Source organism: Sitodiplosis mosellana, unplaced genomic scaffold, assembly GCF_009176505.1.
Source record: "Sitodiplosis mosellana isolate CC-2019 unplaced genomic scaffold, AAFC_SMos_1.0 Smas_scaffold_18, whole genome shotgun sequence".
Lineage (NCBI taxonomy): Eukaryota > Metazoa > Arthropoda > Insecta > Diptera > Cecidomyiidae > Sitodiplosis > Sitodiplosis mosellana.
In genome coordinates this window covers 250715-277402 of record NW_022595260.1, presented here as the reverse complement: position 1 = coordinate 277402, position 26688 = coordinate 250715, and the positions used below count along the sequence as shown (strand labels likewise).

The following is a 26688-nucleotide window of genomic DNA, read 5'->3' as shown; positions in this document are numbered from 1 at the left end:
ATATCAAAAAATTTGATTTAAAATCGCATTGAAACCATAAAAATCACTTCTTGGTGTCTGCTCGTTTTAAACGATTTGTGAGGGAGAATTTCAATTGGGACACATGAATATTTTCGTCGAAATGAAATTTAGACCTGCGCTTACGCTATCACCGCCCAACGCGTGTTACGAAAATACTTCTTTTCCAACATAAGCGGATTGTTTTTAGTTCTTTTATTTACCTGTCTCTGAATAGTTTTACTTTCTCAATATTTTAAATTCATACCGAACATTTTCATTTTTGCCAGAATTTCATTTGACAGTCAATAGAAAATGCATGAAAACTAATTGAATTCTTTGAATTCCTCATCATCATTATGATTACCCCTATATTCGTTCCATTAAATCACATACGCAAATGCCATATATGCCATATACAGAAGATTTTAATTGATTGTCATTTCAATTTGACGTGCTTGTCTAGTAATATTCTTTTTCGAGTGTTGAAGCCAACGTTCTAGTTTCGGTTATAATTTATGGTGAGTTATTGGAATTAATGATGACTTTATATCAATTCTAATTAGACATCAACACGTCGATTCTCACACCAATATATAAGAACAGTAAATAGCTGTGAACGTATTAATCAAATGTATGTGTTATTTCAACAGCTTTCTCTGAATGGATAATCACATACGTAAATTTCATTTATAAATTTAACAAGGTTTGTACGAATGATACTTATTTCGAATTATTTTTCTCGCTCTTTCTCATCGAATCACACTCAGATGTTAACAGATATTGAAATATCGATAGTGCACTACTGTTTCTCTCCCACTGATCATAATAAATTATCGTTATTTATAATAATAATAGCATTATGGTGGTATTTGGGCAACATTGTTATAAATGCCTTAACATCAAAGATTCTTATTATGAACATTGAACAATAATAGCGTCAAATGATTATGAGCAAGTGAGAACATCAAAAAATACACTGTTTTTTGGGCCTGTCTTGCGTGATTGGTAAGTGAAATCTTTTTTCAATAATAACTCTTTTATTGAGCTCATTTCTTAACATTATACGTGAATAGAATGAAGCCATTAACAAAATGAGACTTTTGAAAAAAGACTGTCGAATCGAAGTAAGACTAAATTCATTGTTGAGAAATGAAAATCCATACAACGAGCAGACATGATATATGAATGGCTTGTATTAACAAAAGTGGGAAAGTGACGGGCGGACGCGCTGGACAGAGCAAAAAGTAATTAAATAGGATATTTTTTTTTTTCTGTGCTCAAGACTTTACGGAATTGAACGTCAATGCTTAACAATTGTGTGCGGCCACCAAATATCATTGATGATTCGCGTAGAAAACCGCTTGGCTGTATAAAGTCCCACGTAATGAGACAAACATGGAGAAGATATTAAATTTAAAAAATGAATCTTGGCCTTTTCGGAAGACATATTGCCGCCAACAATACAAAATTGAAAATTAATTCCCAATAAATTTTCCTTTAGCTTCCTTTGTTTTGGTATAAAGCGATAAAAAATGCAATGAAAAAGAAATTAAATAACCAATTTATTGTGATTTATTAGTTTTCATTATTGTGGTTTCTCTGCTCGCAACATATTCATTTCTTTTCATTTCATTTGCCTTTAAAACTTTCCCGTTTTATCCGAATATTTGCTATTTTACCACCCAATTTCTCCAGAGTTTTATGGACGAAATTGATGTATGATTTAAGTGCCAAGTGTTCAAACAAGCATAATGTATTTTGCGATTTTCAACTAAACATGCGGCAATTACAAATAAATATCACATTTACATATCTTTATATTTTGATGCTATAACATCAAAAAAGAACATTGAATTTTAAATGTTAATTTATATATTCCCATTTATCGATGACTATGATGATGAAACTGGAAGTTTTACTATTAGTTAGAAGCTTTGGAACAATTGTGCAACCACTTTATTTTTTTGTCTGAAAATTAAATCAATTCCATCGAAAGTCAAACGTGTGTCATAAATTCCATTTAAATCTATCGATTTTATAATTCCAATGAGTGCCACCATCGTAGCAATTCACATAAAATTTCCGTGAAATGATGAACTTATACTTGGCTTTGATCTTATGAATTATTTTTTTCCCTTGGTTAATTAAAATCCCAAAGATTCGTCAGTAGAAAAAAAATTGTTTGCTTTTGTTCGAAGTTAAAATGTTCTTTTTTTCAATTCGCACGACAGGCCTTTTTATTCAAGTTCTGTGGAATCATAAAATTCAATTTGATTGTGTCTGATACATTTGTTTCGCATAGTATACGGTTTCGATCAAACCACCATTAATGTTCGGCCGAAAGAATGATAAAACTTACTTACATCTGTCAATGGCCGTTTTTAACAACGACACACAATCTGACAGCGCAACTAAATGGAAGGATTTTCATCTTATATTTTACAATCAATTAAAATAGCATTCAAAGATAATAAAAATCAATAAAAATTAAATACGTCACATGTGGACTCGAACTGTCTGCGCATATTGAGCAGAAGAAGCGAAAGCTAGAAATCGTTCAAAGGCCGAAAAGTGATGTGATTTCCTGATTTAATGATTTGTTTGATGAATTACAATGCTATAAAGTCAAAACTTCTTTCATTTTTATGATTTCGACGTAGATTATATTGATGTGGTTATGCTGCCGTTGAAGTCAAAACGCGTCTTCAGGTACAGACATGGCCAAATAGTGAACAACGATTATGACACATACTCAAACATTTATTTTCCCATTCCTACTTTCTGTTGTGGACATTTTATGATTCTTGGATTTCGAACATCAATCAATAAAAAAGGGTTCTGTTGATACGTATATGCTTTCGCCATTGTTGTTTTTGTTTTGAGTTTTGTTTTGATATGCAATAAATCCATCATATTGAGTCCACGATTAACGCAATGAATCTTGATGCTATCCATCTTTTCTGAATTCGTTCAATACCAAGCAATAAATCGCTAGCATATCGATATGTACAAACGGAGGAACGTGCATGCTCACATGAACTTGTTATTATGGTTTTTGTTTTGACTACGACAATAAAATCGAATGCATGAAAAATAAATCATCGTCCAGAGCAATCGCTCAAACAAAATCAATCTGAATATGATATATATTTGTCATAAAAGAATTAAAATTTCATGACCACAATTCGAATTCCTTCTATTACTTCTCTCTCGCTTTCAAAAATTAAATTTTTAATTCAAACTTCGGAAGGATTCTCATAGACTTTGATTCATTGTGGGTGGTAAGTTTTTTCTGTTTTGCATATATGCTGATTTTGTCCAAGTGCATCATAATTTGATTGACTGTTCGTCAAATGGATGTGACCCGGGAAAATAAGAACATGTGCATTTGACAAGCACTGTATCTATAACAAATTGCATATATCGTTGCCAAAAGAAAAACGCGTCGCTTCATTTTTCCTATTGATAATAAATTTATCCTATTATGTATTATATATATTACAAGTACATACAATACGTTAAGTTGAGGGATCAATTATCGAGAATGAATTCCATTTTTTGTCCATGAAATTGAAATGTTTTAGCCAATCAAAAGTGATAATTCCCTTTATTATGCGTAGTGAAATCAATTACACGATTAATTAATCGCCACGTGCGCTTGAAACAGTTGAAATCAGTTGTACATATTAGGTTGGGCGTTTGCGTGATTCACCCTGTCTTTTATCGAATAAATAAGCATGTCCATCAGAAATAACTGCTGGCAACAAAATCATCGCATCAAATCCGATTTGTAATGCATTGCCGTTTATGTTAATTTAGTGAAATGGGGATATTTTGTGAGGTATTATATATGGAATAATCTCAATGCACTTGCAGTTGCACTCAAAACCATAAAATTGTACTGTAAAACCACCTCAGTGAGCTGAACGACTTAAGAACAAAATATGTAAAAATAATCCATTGTTGCAGTATGTTTTTTATTTGCACATATGTGACTGAATATTGAACGAGTAGAGTCTGTTGAACTACTATTGAATGGCCACAATTTTTCTCCTGGTTGATAAACCAGCGAGATGCAATGTAACAGAAAAAGAATCACATGAAATCAATACAAATTCCAAAAAAAAAAATAACTGCTGAAAATAAGAAGGATTTCTTTACGCGAATGATGACAAATAAATACAATACAACCGAAAGGCACGATGCTACTAAAGACACTCCCCTCCGAAAGATAGTCTTTTGTTGTGTACCTCTGTATCTTTCCGGGCGGTTTATTGAATTAAATGTATGTGCGAGACAGTTTTGATGACGGCGACAAAGAATAGTAAGTATTATATATTTGATTATAAAAGCTGTTCTCAAAAACCGGCGCATTCAATGGAAAACAAGGAACTGTGTTATATCGCTTAGAATATGAAAAAAAAGGGGGACGAAAATATGTGTGACCATGGCTTTTTAGCAAGGGATGCAGCATATCAATCGTCGCATATTGGAACATATTGCAAAAAAAACAAGATCCCCTCAATAAAATACTCTGTGTTGGAAAGTAAGCATCCGTGTGGGATGATAAAAGTCATATATTCCACATTGTTCGGGCTTTAGATTGGAAAATCGTTGAATGAAAAAACCATAGAAAAACGAAATTGTCCATAATATGAGATACAATAAATGTTGCGGTCAATTGGTTCAAACTCTCACAATTTTGCCCCTCTTGAACCATTTCAAAAATACAGCATGATACCTTCGCAAAGAAGGTGTTTAAATTAATATTTGATTATTATCTCTCTTTTTGTAATTCAATCAAATGCGAAATATGAACGGAATTTCATTAAATTGGATGAACAATTTTACAACCAGTAATGCTCACATTTTTTGTTTTTACTTACCTTAACTTGTGACTCAGTCATTCCTAACGCGTAGGCTAGCTTCGCTCTTTCTGGTCCAGCCAGGTATTTTGTTTGTTCAAATGTTTTCTCCAATGCAAAGATTTGTTGTCCGCTGAATGTTGGCCTCGTGTGCTTCTTTTTGCCATCTTTATCGGAATTGTGGTGTTGGGAAAGGCCTGCAGACACTGAAAAATTGGATTCAACATATTTTTTTTTCTTCAAATTTTCATTCGTGGTAAAATCAGGATTTAAGGGTCGGTTTTATGTCGACAGAAAGTTACGGAGAATTTGCAATTTGACAGTGATTCTTTAGACAAGAACAACTTGTATGATAAGCCGACAACCATATGTGTGTGCGTTCGTTGTAGAACAACGGCTGTTGTACACACTGTATCGTTATTAAATAACAAACGAAGGATACATAATGCAAGTATTCTAAAGCTATATAAATATTCTCTTTTTATGCTAATAGACTGGCGCGTGTTCCAATTCGCTTCATATTCAATGTTCACCTGACATATGATAAGGCAAGCAGACAAGTGTATCGTGGTGATTCAATTGAAACACATGTGTTCAATGTTGAACATCTTTAAATTCATTCAGTTTATTCACAATGTAAGTGTTATGCCTCAATTGGCTTGAGTAAAATATGTCATTGGCTTCGTTGGAAGCGAAGGATTGGGCTTCGGATAAAATGCACACGAGTATACATAATGGGTGATTTTCCGTACGTGATATGAAAGCCTAAGTAATTGCAGCGTCAAAATGTGGAATCGTTGTTGTGTACGAAAACCAGGATTGATTTCAATATACATTTTGTCAACATCATGCTTTTGGTAAACATATTTATTTACACGCATTTTGTTGACGCATGCAATTGTTTTGCTTACGATCAGCGAAAACGGTTGTTCAGATTTTCGCGCCCAATCATCACTTTCTCGCACGATGAGCAAACATTCATCCGACACAGACAAAATCTATTTTCATGAATTCTATTTGATTTTTGGGGCTTATTATATTTTTGGATAATTTTCGTTGATAGATGTAGCAAACGCTGGTTTCCTTTTGGTTTATTCATATTTTTGTAGCGTAGATAAAAGAAATTACGTAGAGCACTGAACTGCAGCACGCTCGATATAATTTTTGATTACACAGGAGATTGAAGTGTAGTATGTGATTGTAGATGACATGGATATGCGAAGAGGACAAAAATAAACAAAATAACAAATGTGTAATGATGTTGTTTAACAAAATAAACAATTTAGCTGTCTACCCAATAGATTTAGTTGTGATGATGCCCAATCCTAGAAATTCAAGCGCATTCTGGGTATTGGTTTTATTTATCATAGCAATATTGCTAACAAATGAAGGCGAAGAAAAAAAAATTACATCAATGCTCGCTCATAACAACTCCATTTCGTCCAAATTACCAGACACAAATAACGTTCTTTTAACTTAGTGTATATGCAATATGCAGTGTATAAGACTCATACTATGAGTGTCTTGTAAATTGTAGTACATTTTGGGAATGTGAATGCCTAAAGGAGTTTTTCCACTCCATATGAACTGAACAAATGACAAAGAAAAACATTTTATTTGAATTTCAAATGATTTTCATTCGTTCAGATTTAGATACAATATGTATTAAGATGGATCACAAAATTGATCCAACAAACTTTCCGATAACGAAAATCCACTGAAGCGTGGAAAAATCTGAGCCGTAAAAATACACGAACACAACCAAAGCGACATTGCATTCGTAAATAGAGACGAAATTATTTTACATAAATTTACTTTTTTCCGAATTGTTAAAACTGGAGTGGTCGAACAGTTTGAACAATCCAACCGCAGTAAAAATATGCAGTGGATGGAGAAAAACTATAGTTGTATCCTTAAAGTATCTATGCAAAGATGGGATTTTGTCAAATGTGCCATATTTGGATTGAGTCGCGTGCTGTTTATATTATTTTATCGCTTTCCCCGTTTCAGAGAATAGGTATTGAATTATTATTATTTCACATCAGAGGATTGGTCAATATAAATTTCAGATTATTCCTCCCAGCAATACAAAATTAGAATATGTTCTTGTACTATATATGTCTTAGCAGTTCCAAGTATTCTATATATTTAACAAGGACTTTTTATAGTACAAAGGCAAATCAAATATATTAGCTTTTGAATCAGTTTTATGACACAATGTGACACAAATTTTTCATTACAATTTTAAATTTATTCAACAAATGGAAAACTTTGTCAGAAGAATTACTAAATTCCTTTATTTCCGCAGGTAATAAAATTTATGAGGTAATAATAAAAAGTTGAATGAGGTTCATAATTTTAATCATTCATTCCATTTATCAATTTGAAAAAAAAGGAATTTGAAAAATTAAATATTTGAGTGCGATATAAAAAATTTGCGTCACTCATTTCGATTTTTAATTCAGTAAAATTGCTCATACAATGTTTTCACGATATTTTATTTTAATGCCTCCACCAACAATGTTATTGTTAGACAAAAAAGTATATATAAATGAAAATTTTGAATGCTCAAAAGACATTTTGAAGTTCAAACGAGTACGTTTTTGATATTTTAATGGTGTTGAATAATATTGCAAAACTGTGTAACCAAATATCAAAATCAAAACAATATCGCTCAGATTGTTTGCATAATTATCATGCACCATCACGTTCAGCATAAACACATTCTGTTGCGACGGTGTTCAACTAACGTAAAATATGTGCTTATATGAATCAGAGGCCCAGACACATTAAATTGACATTATGATGTTGACGTTTGCATACATTTATCAAAGAAAAAAGAGACACAACAATGCACAAATGGTACAGCAGTTTAGTCGGCTACCGTGGTCCGTAACAGAGCCAGCACTGTATTTTGGTGTACGTTAATGCTGAAGGTTTATTGTTAATATGACATCATATGTCGATAATGATGCCAATGAGCTGACTAATGATCGTTGAATGATGCAATTAAACTGAGACCATTCGTTCATATGTTTTGCATCACATTGTTTCACAAATACCAAATCCTTGCATGCGAATACATATATTGAACTCAAGAGACAAACTGAAATATAACCTAATATTTTCACTGGGATTCATATAATTTTTATATTCCGTCGGTTTTTTGCATTTGAGAGATTATAGTTGAAGTTTGTTACTTTTTACATAAAGAAGGAATATTTGAAAAAGTTCCTTTTTTGTATATTATCGTAACACGTGAAATATTTTTAATTCAGTTTGATATGCACCATGGGAATCGTTAACCGCGGCTGTTCTCTACCATCGCCCCGTTATAAAATTTATTAAATATGAATTGCTATTCATTTAAAATTTAAAAGCCACCATTTAAAACCAACAAAAAATTGAACGAAAATGTGGTTTTCGGTATTCCATATTCTACGCTTAACTAGTCACAGTGAACGATGAAACATTGCAACAATAAAAGCACAATTTTTTTCATTATTGTCATTATTGTAACGTGAATATTTTTTTTTAACCAGGAGTGGGTATTAACCTGTAGATGTCAAAATGGAAATATTTTTAAAATCTAAACTAGATGTGTAGCCGAAAAAATTTAAGACAACCACATTTCACTACTCATATTTTATCGTATGTTTGATGAATTTGTGTCACTTATAGATGTTATAGCTACTACAAGTAATAAAAGTAGAATACAATGTGCAACTCCATTCTCATGAAATTCATTGACACTTTATTCCTACAATGTCGTATGAAATTTTGCGGTTCTATTCATATCGCCTGTTTTATGTCCCTGATATAATTTGTCGTCATTGTATTTAAGGTTGCTTTAATGTTGAACAAAATGTTTTCCGTGTACACTGCACAAGAGAAGAACCCAATGAGTTTGATGCCAAATGTTACATTCATTTGAAACAATAAAAACGGCTGTGGTTCATTTTGCGATTCAAAACCAGCGTAAAATTGCACGTAGAAAATATTCAAAAATATGGAGTAACCGCTCACAATTGGCCATATTAAATATATAAACGAGAAAATTAATTACATCAAACCCTTTCAGTGGAACGTTTCAATTGCATATTCAGTGTAGCGAATTGGGCACCGAATTTAAATGATTATAGAATGGACAAATATACAATGTTCCACACCAAACATATTTTGGTTCACATCCAAAACCTCATAAAAAAGGACGAATACAAAATATCTTATCAGTAGATAAATTGCATAATTTCCAAAATTGTTTTTGATCCATTCATCTATGCGTGCGTATTCTGCACTATAAGCGAAATAAGCGACTTGTTTCCACGATTTGTTGATGATAATTGGTAAGGAGCCGTAAAATATAAAGTCAAACCAAAATGAACGTACGCACTTAAGGGAATTGCTGTTTATTATTATCATCATCTTAATTGCTGTGGTTCAGCAATGGATCGAACGTGTGGTGTCGAAAATAATTTAAACATTTAACGCAGTTCACCACACTTATTTATTGCACGTTCGTTCGCTCGTTTGTTCATTCGTATATGTTTCATGGCGACAACCCTTTTCTCGGGTGCGCCTTACATTTCATTAGCTCAACGAATTGCGTTTCGACACATCTTTCAATACAGCATACAGGGTAAATACACACTGACTGTATTTCTTACGTTCGATTTAAATCATTTTTCGGCCTCCTGCTTTCAATTCATTCGTTTGGAAATGGTCGGAATCTTTACATAAGTGGTAAATATGGGCGTTTAAGTCACTTGAGCTAGAATCAAATCCTAAATGAACCGGAACGAATCGAAGCATAGATTATTATTACCAAAGTAATTCTTATCAAGATATTAATGAAAAATGGTGCGCAAAATGGGTTCTGTTTAGCGTGCTCGTGAATTATCATCTGAATGGACAATATCTGTATTGTTTCAGTGTCATAGAATTCACTATCAGTTTCTTTTTTTATAGAGATATTTCTTATCAAATATTAATTAAATTTTGAAATAAAAAAAAACGATTCGCAAAACTGTTTCCGGAATGAAATGGTGTGCTATCAAGATCGGTAAATGATAACGTACTTTAAATTAGTTAAAATATGAGTATTTTGAGAAGAAAAAAATGGTTCACGTTATCTAGCAAAAGAGTCACAAATAAGGGGAGTGTAAAATATTCCAAAGACAAACTTCGCCTCAATTAAGTGCTTATTTCGAAAAGGGTTCGCCAAAATTAGTATTCCAAATACCAAGGAATCGGTTTAGATATGTTGCAATTCGAAGAGTCAAGTCTTAAAGTAGTTTAAATTTTCTCGAAAACTATTTACTATTCGGATTATGGCCTTATTAGGTATGTAGAAGAAATGGTAGTTCGCCATTTATTTTCAATTAAAAACATCGTTTAATAGATTAAATGACGGAAATGGTTAGCTCACGTAAATATTGAAGAATATTTACTGAACAAATAGGCCGAATGTTTTCTTGATTAGACCAAAACTCAATTTATTTGGCGCGGCAACTACAAATTAATATCAAATAAAATTGTTTTATTGCCGATTCAATTTCTGTAGCACGAACTAATGTTTTAGCACTGAAATGGACATGCATACGATTCAATATTCATTCGAATCACATAAATTTTCGGAGAAGATACCAGTGATATATCAGATAGAATGATGATCACTTGGGATTGTTGCTTCTGTAATAAAATGGGCATTTTTCTTTCAGTTGCAAATACACACACATACACGATATCGCCGTGTCCTAGTTATATTTTGAGTAGCCTTACGAGAGCGGAATTGATCCTGAACCACACTTCAATAAGTTTCAACATGTTGAGCATTGTTTTAACGAGCAATTTTTATTACCTCATAACGCTATGCTTAATTGGCATCAACAATTCTTTAATGACATGTTTATTTATTTGCGATTGATGGCCACTTCAGGCGCAGTTTCGTTTATAGCTCACAAATGACTACTTGTTATTTTCTTCTATAAATTTGAATTTTTTAGTAAACTATTGAACTAGTCAAATTTCGAAGAAATAAATCCTGACAAATCTCTAAACAAAAAATGAATCTTGAAAATGAATGGAACTGATTGAACAACGTTGTTTGTATTTTTAGATATAGTAAACAATGAATGATTTCTTTTTGTATAGTATGCTAAAATCAAGTACATATGATTTGTAAAATGTTACATGTATAATTTATACATACAACACTTATACACACAATGTGGCAACATAAAACTTGCACGCGGCCTGGTCTGCTGGCATTTTGTGCACATTGTTTTTGATAATATGATAAAATGGCAGTATTTCGGATTCGGCTTTGCCTGTGATTTCGGAGTGTATTTTTCCATATATTTATTTATAAACGTTGCCTTCCTGTTCTGTTTTTCCCTCTTTACGATGTCAAAATTTGTATGTACTTGTAAAACTGAAAAAAATATATCAATGGGCTTCTTGTACTCATCAACTATGTACGAGTATATAATAAAATTGTATCGCATGTATTGTATATTTGAGGAAGCCACATAGAGAGCGATGCCGAAACGGGAGAATATTATCCTCCAATATATTACAATCATTGGGTGTTTTAGCATTTTCTCGCTTGTCGTGGAGAAAATCTTCCGTATTCAACGCCTTTCTTTCCGGCCACTTAATGCGTTAACGCTGTGGAAAGGAGAGACTTCCATTGCTGAAAAAAGCATAGAAAATACGCAGCTCGTGCGTAAAAATGAATACGAAAAATTCGCCCGTTATTATGGTAGATTTTTTCGCTTGTTATTTTTGCAGCCAAAAAAATGGAAAACTTTACTGTTTGATGATGTTATATTCTCTTACATTTGGTGCCTGGCTTATTATATATATAAGCAGCTTTGCTGTACATAAACAGCCATTATTATCATGTAAAGACAATAATATGTCGCCGTGTGTTCAACACACGAATGAATGTTCAAACACAGGCAAAACGTTGACACATATAGAAGAGAGAAACTGAATTCGTAGCCAGGATAGATAACAATTCACATTAGCTTGTATACACCATTGCACATACAATAAATGTTTGAGGTTTATTTACAAATTTATTCGAGCAAATTTTTTGCATCGAATAAACATAAATGTTTCCCCTTTCTATCGATCCACGGGAGTTGAAAAAAACAGGGAATACAAAAACCAAATTCTTTAAAATGATCTTTGATCATTATTTAGAGAGTGTGGTTCTAAATCTAAAATTGAGAGAAAATAAGATTCCTCCAAAATATGTTTGGATTTTCAAGTGTCTCCTGGCCGTCGGTATATATACGTTATATGTATGTAACGTATTTTTTTTCATTTAACATTTTTAGCTTTTATTTCGCAATGTAGTTTTTTGTTGGTTTCATTATCGCATTGATGATAATTTTCAATAACATGATATAATTAGTGTTTTACATTAATGTATGGTTATCGTTTGGTTGATAAGAGTCAAGCAATTGAATTGCCTCGTGTGCTGGCATTATTCACCGTTAATAATATTAGAATACATTGATATGCAATACTGTAATAAAATGACTGAAACATGGGGCAATGATATAAATTTTGTTATGTTATGCTGGGCTGTGGTTAGAATAGACGCCTTTGAAATGAGTTACACACAATTATAAAAAAAGATTCATTGAGAGCCACGCGTCGTTATTTGATTTCGACGCATTTTAGTTTAATATCGCAAATTAATTAATGGTATGATAGATAATTGAAGCAATGGTAATGAAAATGGATGAAATTTAATCAGATGATCAATTCTATCAATAACTTACTGGAATTAGTCAAACGATCACGCCATGCCATCGGATTGGTAACTAAACCTTGCAAACCTGGCCAATATAGATGCGGTCGATCAACCAGTGAACCTGAGTGTCCTTTCAATTGTCCATTATGACTTTGAGATAAATATTGAGCCATATTCGCAGCCGCTGCCGCTATTGAGAAACGAGGCATCGTTCCTTCAGAAACAAATTTGAAAGCGTTTAAATTTATTAGGAAATAATATTTTGAAATAATAAATGATCTTGGTTAAATTTTTTTAAATTCCAGAATAGATGCACACAGGAGAAACCAAATGTAGAATCCATTGCTTACCACTAGTTAAGGCATTTAATCCTGCTGACGTAACTGGTGGCGGTCGAGAAAGAATTGTGTCTATTCCATGGGGATTTGAACCATGTGAACTGAGCTGCGATTGTGTCTGCTGGAAACTATTGGAATTGGTCGTATTTAGAGCTGAATTACCGGTATTCGATTTCATTTCCGTCATTGAATGAAGAGCAGCCAATGGTGGGCCCAGAAAACTCAATGGGAGTTTATGATGATCCAACATATTGTTCGATTTCTTTGTTGCCGTCGCTGTGGAAGATGATAGGTTTTCAGGACTTCGTGAGCCCACACTGTCACACTGATGATTTGGTCCGTAGTAATCACCTTCGTCACTTTTTTGACTTGTTGGATATGATCGTGAACTGTCACAACGCTGTGTTTCAGGACTTTCCGAAAAGCGACGATTAATGTTTACTAACGAACTATTACTGTTGTGATTATTATTTAATTGTAATTCGCTATTTTTTTGGCTTGACGGATGTCTTTCACTCAGAATATAGTCACTATTATTTTGATGGTTTTCGATTGCTGCTTTAATTGCTGACGCAGTTGTCGTATTATTATTATGGTAATAATCACTACTCAAATAGGCATCACGTGTCGGTGGGCTACTACGTGCCGACAAATATTTATTTGTATTAGTCGGACTACTACTGTTAGTGCTGTAATTTTGTTGTAATGCACTCAATGAATTTGCACTGTTTTGATTATTATTGCTGTTGTTGTAATTGTTGTTGATAGTATGGATGGACGTTGGCGACGGATGCTCTATGAATGATTCTGGGCTATGATCACGATAGTTATCAATGTGCGCAGCACCAAACGTAAATCCATGGGCACCTAGAAAACCGGGCGAACGAAACGCAGCCAGATTAAGGGCGTGATGAGCGGCGGCCGACGATAACGGCGTGAAACCGTTAGCACTATTTCCAAATGGTGACGTTATGAGCTTCGGGCTATCTGAGCCCGTAGTATGTAAGAATGGACTACCCAGATTGCTGATGATTTAAATTTATTCACAATTCAAATACCCTCTAAATTTTGTAGCAACTGTTTTACCGCAAAAATCAAACACTATCTTCGTTTCAAAATGTGTACAGCTAATGCTTTCGGTTCAGTTATTTAACAATCATAAGCCTGATCTGTACTGTGTTTTCATTCAAAAAAATGTTTCACTTATAGAACAACTATTGAAAGTTTTCTTATAAAAATTGAGCGCGAATTCGAAATAACACTTCACAATGATTTCAAATGGAACATCAATCTATATGATTTTTCACGACATTCAAAATCAATTTTTTTTACCGAAATTCGTTTCAAATCACATCTGAATAAATATTTTAGCAAAAATTGTATTGCACAAACTACAATTTTTTTTCACTTAAAAAGATATCCAAAAATTCACAAGATCAAAGAAAACGCTGACCGTACATGCAGGCCTATAGCGAGAGAATGATTTTCAAATTCGATTTACAAACTGATTTGACTTGCGAGTGAGCAAACACGTTTTCAACGCGTTCATTTGAACTTTACTTTTGTTCGTCGAAAACATACATTTATACAATACAATATACTAGCGACACACGCAAACACATACAATAAAATAAAATGTACACAGACATACTCATGTAGATACAAAGCATACACACGAATACTTTAGTATACATAGCACATAAAGAGAGGAGTGCGGATGGTATAACCACGGTAAACAAAAAAAATGCATACCCGAATGAACTCACAACGATAATACCGAAATAATCATAGCACCAAGTTCAAAGCAAAAGTGCAATCGAAATCAAAAGATGATGTTAGCTGGCTCATTTCTTCCCTGTCCTGCAGCGAAGGAAAAAGAATAAAAACTATGTTTTTATTCGAAAAGGAAAACAAACACACATTGACTGAAATTGGTACATACTCAAATTCATATATGTATGTAGGTGGAAAAACGGAATCGAGCGTAAGTGCGACAAAACAATAGAAAACGACTCCTAGCAAATCAATTGCACATATACCAATACAGAAGCTGCGGCTGATGACGGAATAAGTTTATTATTGCTGGGGTATTTTTGTGAACGGTATGGCGAGCGAGACGGAAAAAGAGTTTCGCGACTGTAATACTGATACTCAAAACCATATAAAAACCATACCACTCGCCTCTGAGACTAGCGGAAACGATGGCTACTATGGATTTGAATTAAACATCGTTTTAAATTATATTCGACGCGTGCAAACATGTACTCGATATCAAAAAAGGACTTCCATTGGATTACGGAAAAAACTGAAGTGAACGCGTTTCAACAAACGATTCGTCAACGCCCATTTCTTATTGATAAACACACACAATTTTCAGCCGAAAGAGGCGGAGTTATACGGGTTTGTGTGTGCGCGCGTGCAAATGAACGTGTGTGTTTGTTAGAATATATGTGCCGTTGTGTAATGGTATTTCTTTTTTCATCGGTTTGGCGGCTAAAACGGAGTTCATTATTCCGTCTCATTCTTTCGGTTAATAAAATTATTTTCTACTTTTGTTAATAATCTTCGCTTACAAAACAATTTTATTACAGCGGTGGCTGTGAAAACCAATACGAAATACATATTTATAGCTTGAAGCGTTACAATGTAATGTATGCCATTCGATTGAGCCTCTGTCCACATTGCCATTTATATATATTTGTCGATAGTAGAGGCAGCTTTGGATGCAAAAAGCTCGATAAAACTCATCCAAACCTTGACTTGAAAAATAGAACGAGTGATTAAGATGATAATGAACGAATTCTAACGTGTGGATACATTTTGAAGATTCTGCAACATCAAGCAATAAAAACGCACCAAACAGCCTAAGATATACTCGTTAATAATAATTATTACATATTACAAGCTTGCCTGAGACTGATTATTTTCCTATGAAAGAAATGTAAAAATTATTTTGTCATTTTGCATGCCATATGCTGACGAGGACAAGGCACATGATTGTTGCAACGGCAATGAGGTCTCTTATTCCCACTTATTTATGCAATATTATTTTACACAATCGATAAAACATTTAAATCAAGTAATGCAATAGACATTACCACAAAAATATTGCAGTGTAAGTATGTTTCTTGCTTTTGAATTAAATGGGAAACATTCTTAATCTTTTCTCGGTAAGGTTACTGGAGCGGAGCACCCACATTGATTTTAAAATAAAATGCAACATACTTTTATAAAAATAGATTAGAGGGTTGGAAATTTTTCGTTTAAAATGAATACATTTAAAGGTTGAAGGGCAACGCAGTCTGTTTAATTAAGTTTTAATCGAAAAGCAAGAGCCAGCATGCGGATCCAATTAATGTTGATGAATTTATTTTGGAATGAATTTTTAATTTATCTACCCTTTCTGCCAAAAAATGCTGTTGATTTTGTCGTGGAAAGTAATTAGTCAAAGGCTTTGTATGGACTAATACGGCGCAACGAAAAGCAAAATGCTTGCAATTTTCAGTTGAAATATTGAATGGGTAAAAGCACACGTATATTGACACCCGAAAAAGAAACAATTACAAAAAATTAAAGTAGCAAGATTAACTCAAAGTCAATGGATCTGCAGATTTAATAAACACAAATGTAAACTCAATCACAATAAATAACAGTTCCAAAGTCATTGATGCTATTGAGAACGGTCAACCGGATGTCCTGAATGGTCTGACACATCTTTTGTTAGGAATTCAGGTAAAAGTAACGTATTTCGATTTTAGTTCCGAAATGAGTTCCAATCGACTCTGAGTGTACGTGTTTTCATTCATAAAAATATGCCTTTTGTGATGATGAGTATGCTGTTTGTGTAGCTCAATGCATCTTCTCTCTCTCTCTCTAATTCATTGGTTTGTATTTGAAACGATTTTTTCAATCAATTTGTTCGAGATTTTCGGATTTTCTCTTCCACCATGACATTCGACAAAGTCAATTGTTGCTCGAAAATGCCTTTGTTTCCTTGTGTTTGTGACTTTTTTCAGCTTTGCCATTGTTTGGTGAATAACATCAAAGCATCAAAGAATAAATAGCCTGCAAAACTATTTTAACAACATTCTATGGGGTGTTCATTATATGCACATATGCACACAAATTAATAATGGAAATCACGATCCTATTAAAGTTTATATGACATTTATAAGCGATGATGGAATGAAAAATAAAATTGAAAAAATGAGGAAATGAGATATGAAAGTGAACTAGGAGAAGAGCAACTGTGTGTAATTTGTTGTTAGTCATTTAAATGGTACTAGTTAGGGTAAGCTATTAAATCGTTTAGGTGAGCATGTGTTTGTAAAATGAATACGACACACAATAGCACTGTCACATGTATTATGGGTAGCGATGCACAAGCATTCAAGCCATCAAATATTTATACGCCAGATTTTTTTTCCTTCAGATTGCATACGTATAATATCTACTGCGTTGGGTAACTTTCGGATCGAATGTCTGTAGTGCGTACTATTTTGGGACTGTTGTTTGTCCTCGTTGACGACTTCACATCGACAACCATAATTGATTGGGCCAAAGCGTATTTATAAACCAATAAATCTGGCAAAACGATTAAAATTTGTCTCTTCCTTTATTTTCTCAAACGTTGACTGTACTCGCAATCATCCACACACAAAAACGTATTTATGATGTCCCTGCTGTGTGTATTTATATATAAAACGCATACGCTGCACTAAGATCTGCAGTGAGAATAATTCTATCTGCGTTTTATTGGGATCAATTACAATTCAAGCTTCTTATTGTTGCCTGTTTAATTGTTTGTTTAATTCAATTTGTTCACGATATACAAATAGACAAAAGTGAAAAGGTGCAAATAACGGTATTTTTTTAGTTTACTTATGTTTATTTTTATTTTTTTTTTAATATCATTGGTGCATGTGAATGAAGAATTGGCATGTGTATTGCACTCATTTATACTTTTCCAACACTTTTTCTTTTTGCAATTACAAAACGCGTCACTTTGCCGCGCATTTTATTTTCTCGATCAATTGTATATACTCCAAACGTAGCGAAATATTCGCAGCATTGTCAATATCGCAAGCAGAGAGAATGAGAGAGAGTGGAAACGAGAGATTCATCTGACATTCATATCCATCATATTCAGTTTAAAATCTTCGAACAATAAATAACACAAGTCACATAAATAGCACTACCAGCTAACGCGTAAATCAGAAATGGTATGCGTGTGTGTCACACATAAATATATTGATTTCAAAATGGTTTTATGTGTGGTAGAGACTGAGATGAAAAACCACCAAATTTAAACATATTTGACGTCTAGGTATGTATATATCGAAAGCATTTACACACTTATCCGCTGAGACTATCTGGGAGAGAGAGAAAATGCTACATAATACGGATACAGTGTATAACCGAACGTAGCAGCGAGTGTGATGAATTTAACAGCGATAATCGCATTTTGATTGGGTCACAAAGGCGTTACCTTTCTTGCAATTGGTCACAACATGTTCATATATTCATAAAATTATATAAATTGAATGGTATTTCTACTGTATTACTATTGTAATTATGTTCATTGAAGCCAATCTGTTCGTATCGTCCCACTTATTCATACAATAAGTGAACGGTTTGCATTCACGGCGCTGCTTTTCCTCATTGATTTGTTTGAATTTTTTTTCCAAAATATTGTGGTATGTTCTATTCGAATGACTACTTTTCAAGTAATTTCGCAGATCAAACGCATTTATTTGAACGTTCCAAGAAAATGGATAAATACAAATGACAAATTGAAAATTGTTATAAACCGAATATAATGTTCGCATTTTTTGAAGTAATTTTAATTTCCATATCAAACAAACTCTTGACTCACCATTCTTAACACATACAAACGATTAAGGAATTATTACAAGTGGCAACGTTACGTTGTATTTCATTTGAAAAATTTGAACAATAAATTACAATACAATGAATCAGCATCGAACGGATCACAGCAACTTGGTGATTGAAGAAAAGTAATGAGAAAGAAAAATTTAACTAACTCAATGAATGTATTACATGTGCTTTTCGTATTTTCATTTAATTTATGTATCAAATCAGAGGCATGCCAAACCGAATGCAGCTCACCAAAGTACTGCACCATTTGAATTTAGCGCGGCAATAAACTAATTCAAATTGAAAATGTTCGAACTGAATTCCAATAAGAAAGTCATAATAAAGTTAAGAAAGAATGATTTATGATTTTTAATTTCGGCGAAGTTTTTCTCAATTTTTCATATAAAAAAACGACCACTTATTTTTCTGAGTACAATGCAGTCATTTTTGGGAACGATTTCCATTCCTGAAATTAGAATGGGAAAAGCATTTACATAATATCAATTGAAGCAATTATTATAGTTGAACAAACAAAATTTCTTCGAATTGAATCTCACACGACTTCCTTACGACATCAAACTAAAGCATTGATATTCAGTTGTACTATTTCACATCAGAAATGTGTGTGCAAATGAACCGTTGCAACAAAATATACCCTCAAAATATTATAGTTTTAAAGTGCAATATAATTATTTTTTCATATAGAGTTGTTCTTGTAAACTCTATATGGGTAAATCCCCAAAATATATGAAAATCTCTACAAAAAATCAAATATTTATCGCAAAATCCTCCCCGAAAAACACTATCACAAACACTATTCGGCTACAGCAGGCGCGAGTGACGAAAGCACCCTAGGGCTGAAAGTCGAACTCGCTATATATACACGCAATTTCGAACTTTTTTACAAAGAGAGCAACTGGCATGAATGAAATAGCAAGAGAACATCTGGCGCAAAGGCCCAGAAAATGCATTCAAACTTGGAAATGGACCAACCGTCTCCACAGAAATGACGAATGAATGAAAGATGAAGGCACTAGTCAAGTTGAAGTAGAATGGCTCCAATTTCTGAATACAGATTGTTTTGAAATCGGTCTATCCGAACACTATTTCTTCATGGAATATGACATGATTGAATAAACGAATAACTAAAATTTACGTTTTAAAAATACGGCCGTTAAAAATACCTTATCAATTATTTTAATGTCTTTTAGAAGGAAGGTCATTTTTTGAATTTTCAGAGGCCAGTCAAATCAAAAGTTTAAGTTAGTGGTCTAGATTTAGTTAGTGGCTTCATCTTTCATTCATTGCACTCATGCAAATCACGTTGCACTTTAAAACTAAAATATTTTGCGGGTGTCTTTTTATCGCAACGGTTCAAATCTGTAGCATTTATATCAACTTGTTATTGTTTAAGATACGATTTCTACGACCTATTTTGCGTAAATAATGTGAAACATAAGATCGAAATTTTCCCCAAATTCTACAAGAAAATCGAAGTGAATTAACCAAAGAGAGAGATTTTCAGAATGCAACGAAGATTTCGTAGCGAATTATACATATGGTCAACCGAAAAAAATATTTATTTCACCGCCTTATAAAAATGTGTTTTTTTTTCAATGGGTATTGGGTATGTGATAGTCCACAGAACCCGATCACTAACCAATGTTGCATGTAACCATAAAAAAATTCCGTTTTGATTGTTTAGGTAGAAAATGGAACTCTTTTTGCTATTTAATAATCATAAGTCTAAGAAAATCCCCTCTCGCTTTATTTGAGTGTCATTTGTGCAAATCGAAATTGAACAGCCAAAAGTGATCAATTTAAATCCAATTTCGGAAAGGTAATAACAACACATTCAGTTGCCGAATCAGACACCAGATAAGCTTATTGCTTGATATTCAGGCTAAACAAAAAAGGATAGAATGACGAAAAATGTTGTACACTAAAGGTTGAAAAAAATCCAAAATACCGCATATGTGTGGGCTGTAAAAATAAAATTGATACGTAAATATGTTTCCTTTTATTTTTATTTATATTTTTATTGCTTTTCGTATGATATTACAATGCTATAGCACGTGAGTCGCCTGATTTCTTGTTGGTTGAATGATTTTTCATGAATTTCCATTGGCCAAACCAACGATAAAAAAATCAAAAATGATATTTATTTCAATTTCACGTGTGCAAATATACAATATTCAAAGGCTTTTTGGACAAATGCACATTATGTTAAACGTGTTGTGAGACTTTTTATATGTTTTTTTTTTCTCGACATATCAAATTTATGGCTTGATTTGCGCAATTGAATGTCGTCAACAAAAATGAACCCACAATCAAAGCAATCTCATGAAATAGCATGTTGCAAAAGTGCCTCACAGTCATTTTGTATGAAAATTCTACAAAACGATTTGAGCGCTGTTCGTATGATTACATGACGGCTTTCATTTGAACTAATGTGAGGTACATTTCAAAAGTAAATTGCAACATGCTATTTATGTTCTGTAACGCTGTGGAGATATGAAATGCTTACAATAACGATAGATATATTCAAAAAATTGCCGTATTTTATTTTCTTTCATTGATTCATATGATACATTTTTGCGAGATTTCAGAATATTTTTTCTGCTAATTTTTGTGAAATTAAATCAAGAACTATTATAAAATCTTATGATGCGGTTTTGTTTTGCACAATTGATCCCCCGAGTAAAATGTTGTTGGATCATCGTTTGCCTAAGAATACATAATATTCCTGCATGTGCTTGGCTTACAAATAACAAATATGTTGCAATTTGTATTTTAATTTTGTATAATTTGTATTTAATTATATGCACCCACAGAAACGAGTGTATTCTTCAAGTTTTGAGTCACCCTCGCCCAATCTGATATTGTTGAATAAATATAATTTCAGCACAAGGTAGGTATATCAAAGCAATTGATGTGAATGCCGTTCACTTTTGTGCATGTGTCTCTCGTGGGAGAATTAACGAAGAGCCACGATATTATATGTTTAATATTTCCTTTTGTATTCCCATGAAAACGCCGACACTTGTATAATACACGATGTCCTTTCGAGCAACTCTAGCATGTCAACATTTTAACACGCGTTGCGTTGCAATCCAGAGATTCATCCCTTCATGACTTGTATACACCCGTTGATGTTGTTATTTTGCCTTATCTTGAACATAATCTATCAAAATAAATAATATTGTGTGGCAGTAAATTCAATCAGCGTGGTTCCTATCATTGTTCATTCCTATATAGCTCAAACACATTTGGTTTACATTGCTCGTTATTTATGTAAATCTAATTTATTAATATTAATTTTAATCGATTAAACACAAAAAAATGTTTTATATTACGCAATACGCATTGCTTCAGCATTGACAATGATTAAGTTGATGAGGAAAAATATATCATCCACGCAAGTGAGCGAACTCCTCTCATAAATAAATGCACAACACACAACCAGATTACATTGGTGCAAACATGTGTATTTATTAAATTGTATGTAATTGAGTGTTTACATTGCATACAATCAAATGTTGCGTTGTTTTTTGTTATCGCATGGTGTATGATATCTATGCCTTGGGGAGTGTGACGAAGACACGTGACTAGTCGCGTGACAAGCTGTGAAAAGTTTGTGCATGAATGTGTTCAATAATAAAATGAAAAAGTTAAGATATACGTCCCTTGTAAGAACTTGTTGGCGTTACACGCCTTTTAATCGCAGCAACTAAACTGCTGATGAGAATTAAATAAGAGTCAAATAAATGCACATTGTGGTGCAAGTAGAATGCAGTACTCTCGGCCACACTCATTCGGCTTATATCGAGGTAATATACTGTAAACAAACCATAAACATGTAAATTTATGTATAGAATTTTAAGCTGGCGATTCAATACCCGTGTTATTTAAATTTTGGTACTAATCCCATTTTAAAATAAATCCCACTTCCCAATTTTAGCGAACACAAAAAATGTTTTACCTATTAAGATGGAAACAAAACATCTTTGGTTCATGGCTATTTACACTACAGAAATATTATGAAAAACCATACCTTAATTATTATTCGAAAACGATCAATCTTGCTAAAATTAAACTTATTGAAAAGATGATATACAACATTATATTGTTCCAAATTGTAGCTTTTAAGAACAATGAAATCAACAACAGACTTGAGAAACAGGCCAGGAGTCACATTTATTAAGAAATGCTGTGTTTCAAATGAAAAATATGTCGCAAACAAACGATCATTTTGTTCACATGTATACCGACCCCCCCCATCTCAAAAGCTGAGGGGTAAATGTTGGTACTCTGAATGTAATAAATTCGATTCGGATTTGAAACAATGGCAATTGATAAAATTCGTATTGAATCTTATTAACGAAAAGCTATTTTTGTTGACTTGTTTTTTTCACACTGCCGCAGCTGGCGCCTTTATTACGATAGTAAACTAATGCATAATTTTTTCCATTTCGACTCTTACAATTGTAAGATTCGTAAAAATTTTACGAATGTCGTTTTGCCATTCAAGTTAAAATTAAGCATGTGTTTTCGAAGGTATTCTCGATTTGTTACAGCAACTTTTTATATAATCGAATTTTAACCATTTGGCTGTATGCTTGAACAACAGCGCGTGCTATTTGACTCACACTCCCAGCATTCAACTCGTATTCAACGAAAAAAAGTATGAACACCGAAGTATATATTTCACCATCAAAACACAATGCCAAATTTTATCAATAAGAATCGAATGTTACACATTTTTATGACATTTTCAAAAGACTTTCTCGTTTTGTGTTGATTTTATTGCAATTTCAATTTTTCTAGAATTACTCCTACTCGGCACATATTGCAAAAGGTATTGCTTACTGCCTTATATTTATATGTCACCAATATATATGTCAATATTGAAAACACTGTAATAAATGCAGATTGATTTTAGGTAGATATAGATTTTTAAGCGAAATTGGTTTTGGTTTATTTATTATGGCATTCGTGCTGTTCATCAATTAGTTTTTCATTCAGATATAACAATATTTGGAATTGTTCATTTTTGGAATGAACAAAAAAGCTTCTATGGGTGTATTTATTGGATGAGCTTTTGGTAGCATTTGAGTTTTTAACAAAAACCTTATAAATTCATTCTAATTTCCTTATAAATTTATTCCTCATGGTGGATATTATTCTGTTGAATATTCCATTTTTTGTGATTAATTTTTGGTGCATCTCCATATTTCATCTAAAACTTCGAATAGAAAAAATAGTTTCATAGAAAAATCCGTGAGCTACTATGGTTTGCTGGATCACACTCACACGCGTAAGTTGATAGCTTGAGTCATTCCAAATGAAGCAAAGCATCCAAATTGTTTAAAGATGGAATAAATCATGTTGAAAGAACCCGAAACCCATTTGAGGTTTACAAACTGCATACCGCTAATCGAATATTGAGACTTTACGCAAGGATATATTTAAAATATGAATTTGTTGAATGCGTTTTAATCTGCAAAATGTTTAAAGGGGAAAACTTTTACAATGACAAAAATGCATGCATGAAAATAATAAGTAAAATTGAATTTAAACCAAAATTTATTGTTGGGATCGTATATGTGTTGAAAAGATTTAGTTCTCTGGTCCAAAAACTCTTTTAACATTTCATGACATATTCATTTTCACAAAGTAAAATATTCCAATATATTACCATTATTTTATATTCAGCACTTAAACTAATTTAATTATACTATCTGCATTCTGAAGTGATATATAATTTTAAAAGCATGTGCCCCGCATAGATATAAATGGGTTGACTGGGAGTGTGTATGTTTAGTCTTTATTCAGTCTCGTCCATGAGGCTGCGGACCGTTTTCATTTCTTTCAGTAACATTCTTACATCAGACCTCTCTATATTGATCTCATGGCTTGTTTCGGTCGGCACTCCATCGATAATTTCATTTTTTAGTTTGAATGTTATACAGGCACAGTTTATCGCATCGCTTGGTATGTCGAATGTCATATCGATAAGCTCGTTAACTTTAGTTAGAATAGACAGAAATGATAGTAAATAAAATGATTGGAATTCAAGTCCAATTTATCATGTCCAAGAAACTAATTTTATTTGCACATTTCATTCTCAATTGATGAGTTATTTTCATTTACCTGTTAAGCTATTTTTCGTTAGATATTCTTGAATATTACCACTTTGTTCTTTGAATACACGACAAATGGCAGAGGAATGTTCTTGAGGAAGGCCCAATTGTTGCAATTCTGTCGAAAATGTGGTTTCATCGGTACGAAATCTGGTCGCGTTCACTAACAAGAATCGAATACATGCCATTGCCGACTTTATGGACTTCAGGTCGTTTTTATTTGTCATAAAGGAACTTTTCAATTTGACTTCCTAAGTAAGTAAGTATTAGTTAAAATTTATTGTTTACAATATTTTCTGCAATATTTCTGACATACCGGAACTTCATCGCCTAATATACTACAAGCCACTAGTTGAGTTAAAATTTTCAACTTGACTGATGTGAGCATTGATAACGACGAATGAATTTCTGCAAGCACCCATTCCGGACAATCACAATCTCCACAAAATCGGAATTTCTATAAAAAACGAATGCAATGAAACAAATTATTTTCAACATGTTTGTAGACTTTGTGGGCTCCACAAAATCTGTCGTTATTTGTGATGCAATAAAGAATATTTAATCGACTGTAAATTTTAAATTGATGCATTCAATTTTATTTCGAATACAAAACGGAACATAGTACTGATATCCGATAAACACCTTCGTTATATTATGCAGTCTTTTTTTATCATGCCATTCAACAAAGAGCAATTTGAAATTTCAGATACATCAATTTCTTGTCAACGGTCAAGATTATTTCGGGCAAAAATTCTTGAAGCGGAAAATATGAAAATTCGTTTCCATAGAGGCAATTAAGTAATTGACAACTTTATCACAACTTCTCTTAGAAATTATTGCCATTGCATGACGTTGCTTGCAGCAACAGATTTCGCTTTCTTCAACTGGAAAATATTTTTCTGTTCTGCTCTTTTTCTTACTTTTTCAAAGGAATGTTCCGCGGATATTTCTATTACCGAGAGCACGTGGTTTGTGGAAGACACGTTTTGCGAAGAAGAAAAACAAAGCATTCGATGTTGTCCATTTTATATCAGTTTTCTGAATACTGAATACTTGAAAAAATTGTTCCTATTTTTCATGTAGTAAAACCAGAGAGGAGTAAATGTATATCAAATCATTGTATTGTCTATACTAAAGGTGTCAAACGGACGGACATTTGCTGTCCGTCTGTCCTTTTAAAAATTTATGATGGACAAACAATTTTGTTCGTCCGTTTGAAAATTTAAGACGGACAAAGTTTTTTGTTCGTCCGTTTGAAAATGTAGGACGGACGGACGGACATTTCCTACGGAAGGACGGACAAAAGTATATGTTCGTTTGACTCCTTTATGATATTTTGAATAAAACAATATCAGAAATGAGTTCCTCGTCGAAAACTAACCAGTAAACATCCCATCAGACCACACGCCGATTTTCAAATGCCTATGCGCGTTCGAAAGGGCATCCCTTAAAATCCCCAAAAACAAATTTCTAGCTGCCCATATTCATATTTGGGGTAGTTATGGGGTTATGTTTTTTTAGGAGTGAAAATCGTGTTTTTTACCTGTTAATGCACTTTTCTCATACTAAAAATGGTTTGGGCACAATGACGTGTTCATATGAAATGTTCAGAATACTCTGGAGAATCAAATGACACTTTGGGTGAATCTGCCCTCTACCCCTGTGACGCAAGGAAGGGTCAAAAAGTGAAAAAATAG

General features: G+C 33.1%; 2 protein-coding genes across 6 annotated transcripts in view; both read right to left on the bottom strand.

The window, feature by feature from the left end:
* The window catches only part of LOC129568437 (brain-specific homeobox protein), a 33240-nt gene extending 17922 nt beyond the window's left edge, over positions 1-15318 (bottom strand). The window contains exons 1-4 of the mRNA XM_055446289.1: positions 15302-15318; positions 12984-13996; positions 12662-12847; positions 4887-5071 (exon numbers count right to left, since the gene is read on the bottom strand). Of these exons, the coding sequence (XP_055302264.1) occupies positions 4887-5071; positions 12662-12847; positions 12984-13996; positions 15302-15318 (1401 nt within the window). The remainder of the gene's footprint in view (positions 1-4886; positions 5072-12661; positions 12848-12983; positions 13997-15301) is intronic.
* Positions 15319-21389: 6071 nt separating this feature from the next.
* Positions 21390-26688, bottom strand: part of LOC129568350 (COMM domain-containing protein 4) — a 16629-nt gene continuing 11330 nt past the window's right edge. Inside the window, exons 2-6 of one of the 5 annotated variants that reach the window (XR_008687942.1) lie at positions 25308-25448; positions 25002-25242; positions 24547-24875; positions 24162-24348; positions 21390-24093 (exon numbers count right to left, since the gene is read on the bottom strand). Coding sequence is in view for 1 of the 5 variants with exons in the window: in XM_055446058.1 (XP_055302033.1) it covers positions 24676-24875; positions 25002-25242; positions 25308-25448 (582 nt within the window). In the remaining 4 variants the exon portion in view is untranslated. Of the gene's footprint in view, positions 24876-25001; positions 25243-25307; positions 25449-26688 lie in introns of all 5 variants that reach the window. The other 4 variants (XR_008687941.1, XR_008687939.1, XR_008687940.1 and 1 more) reach the window with 4 other exon arrangements.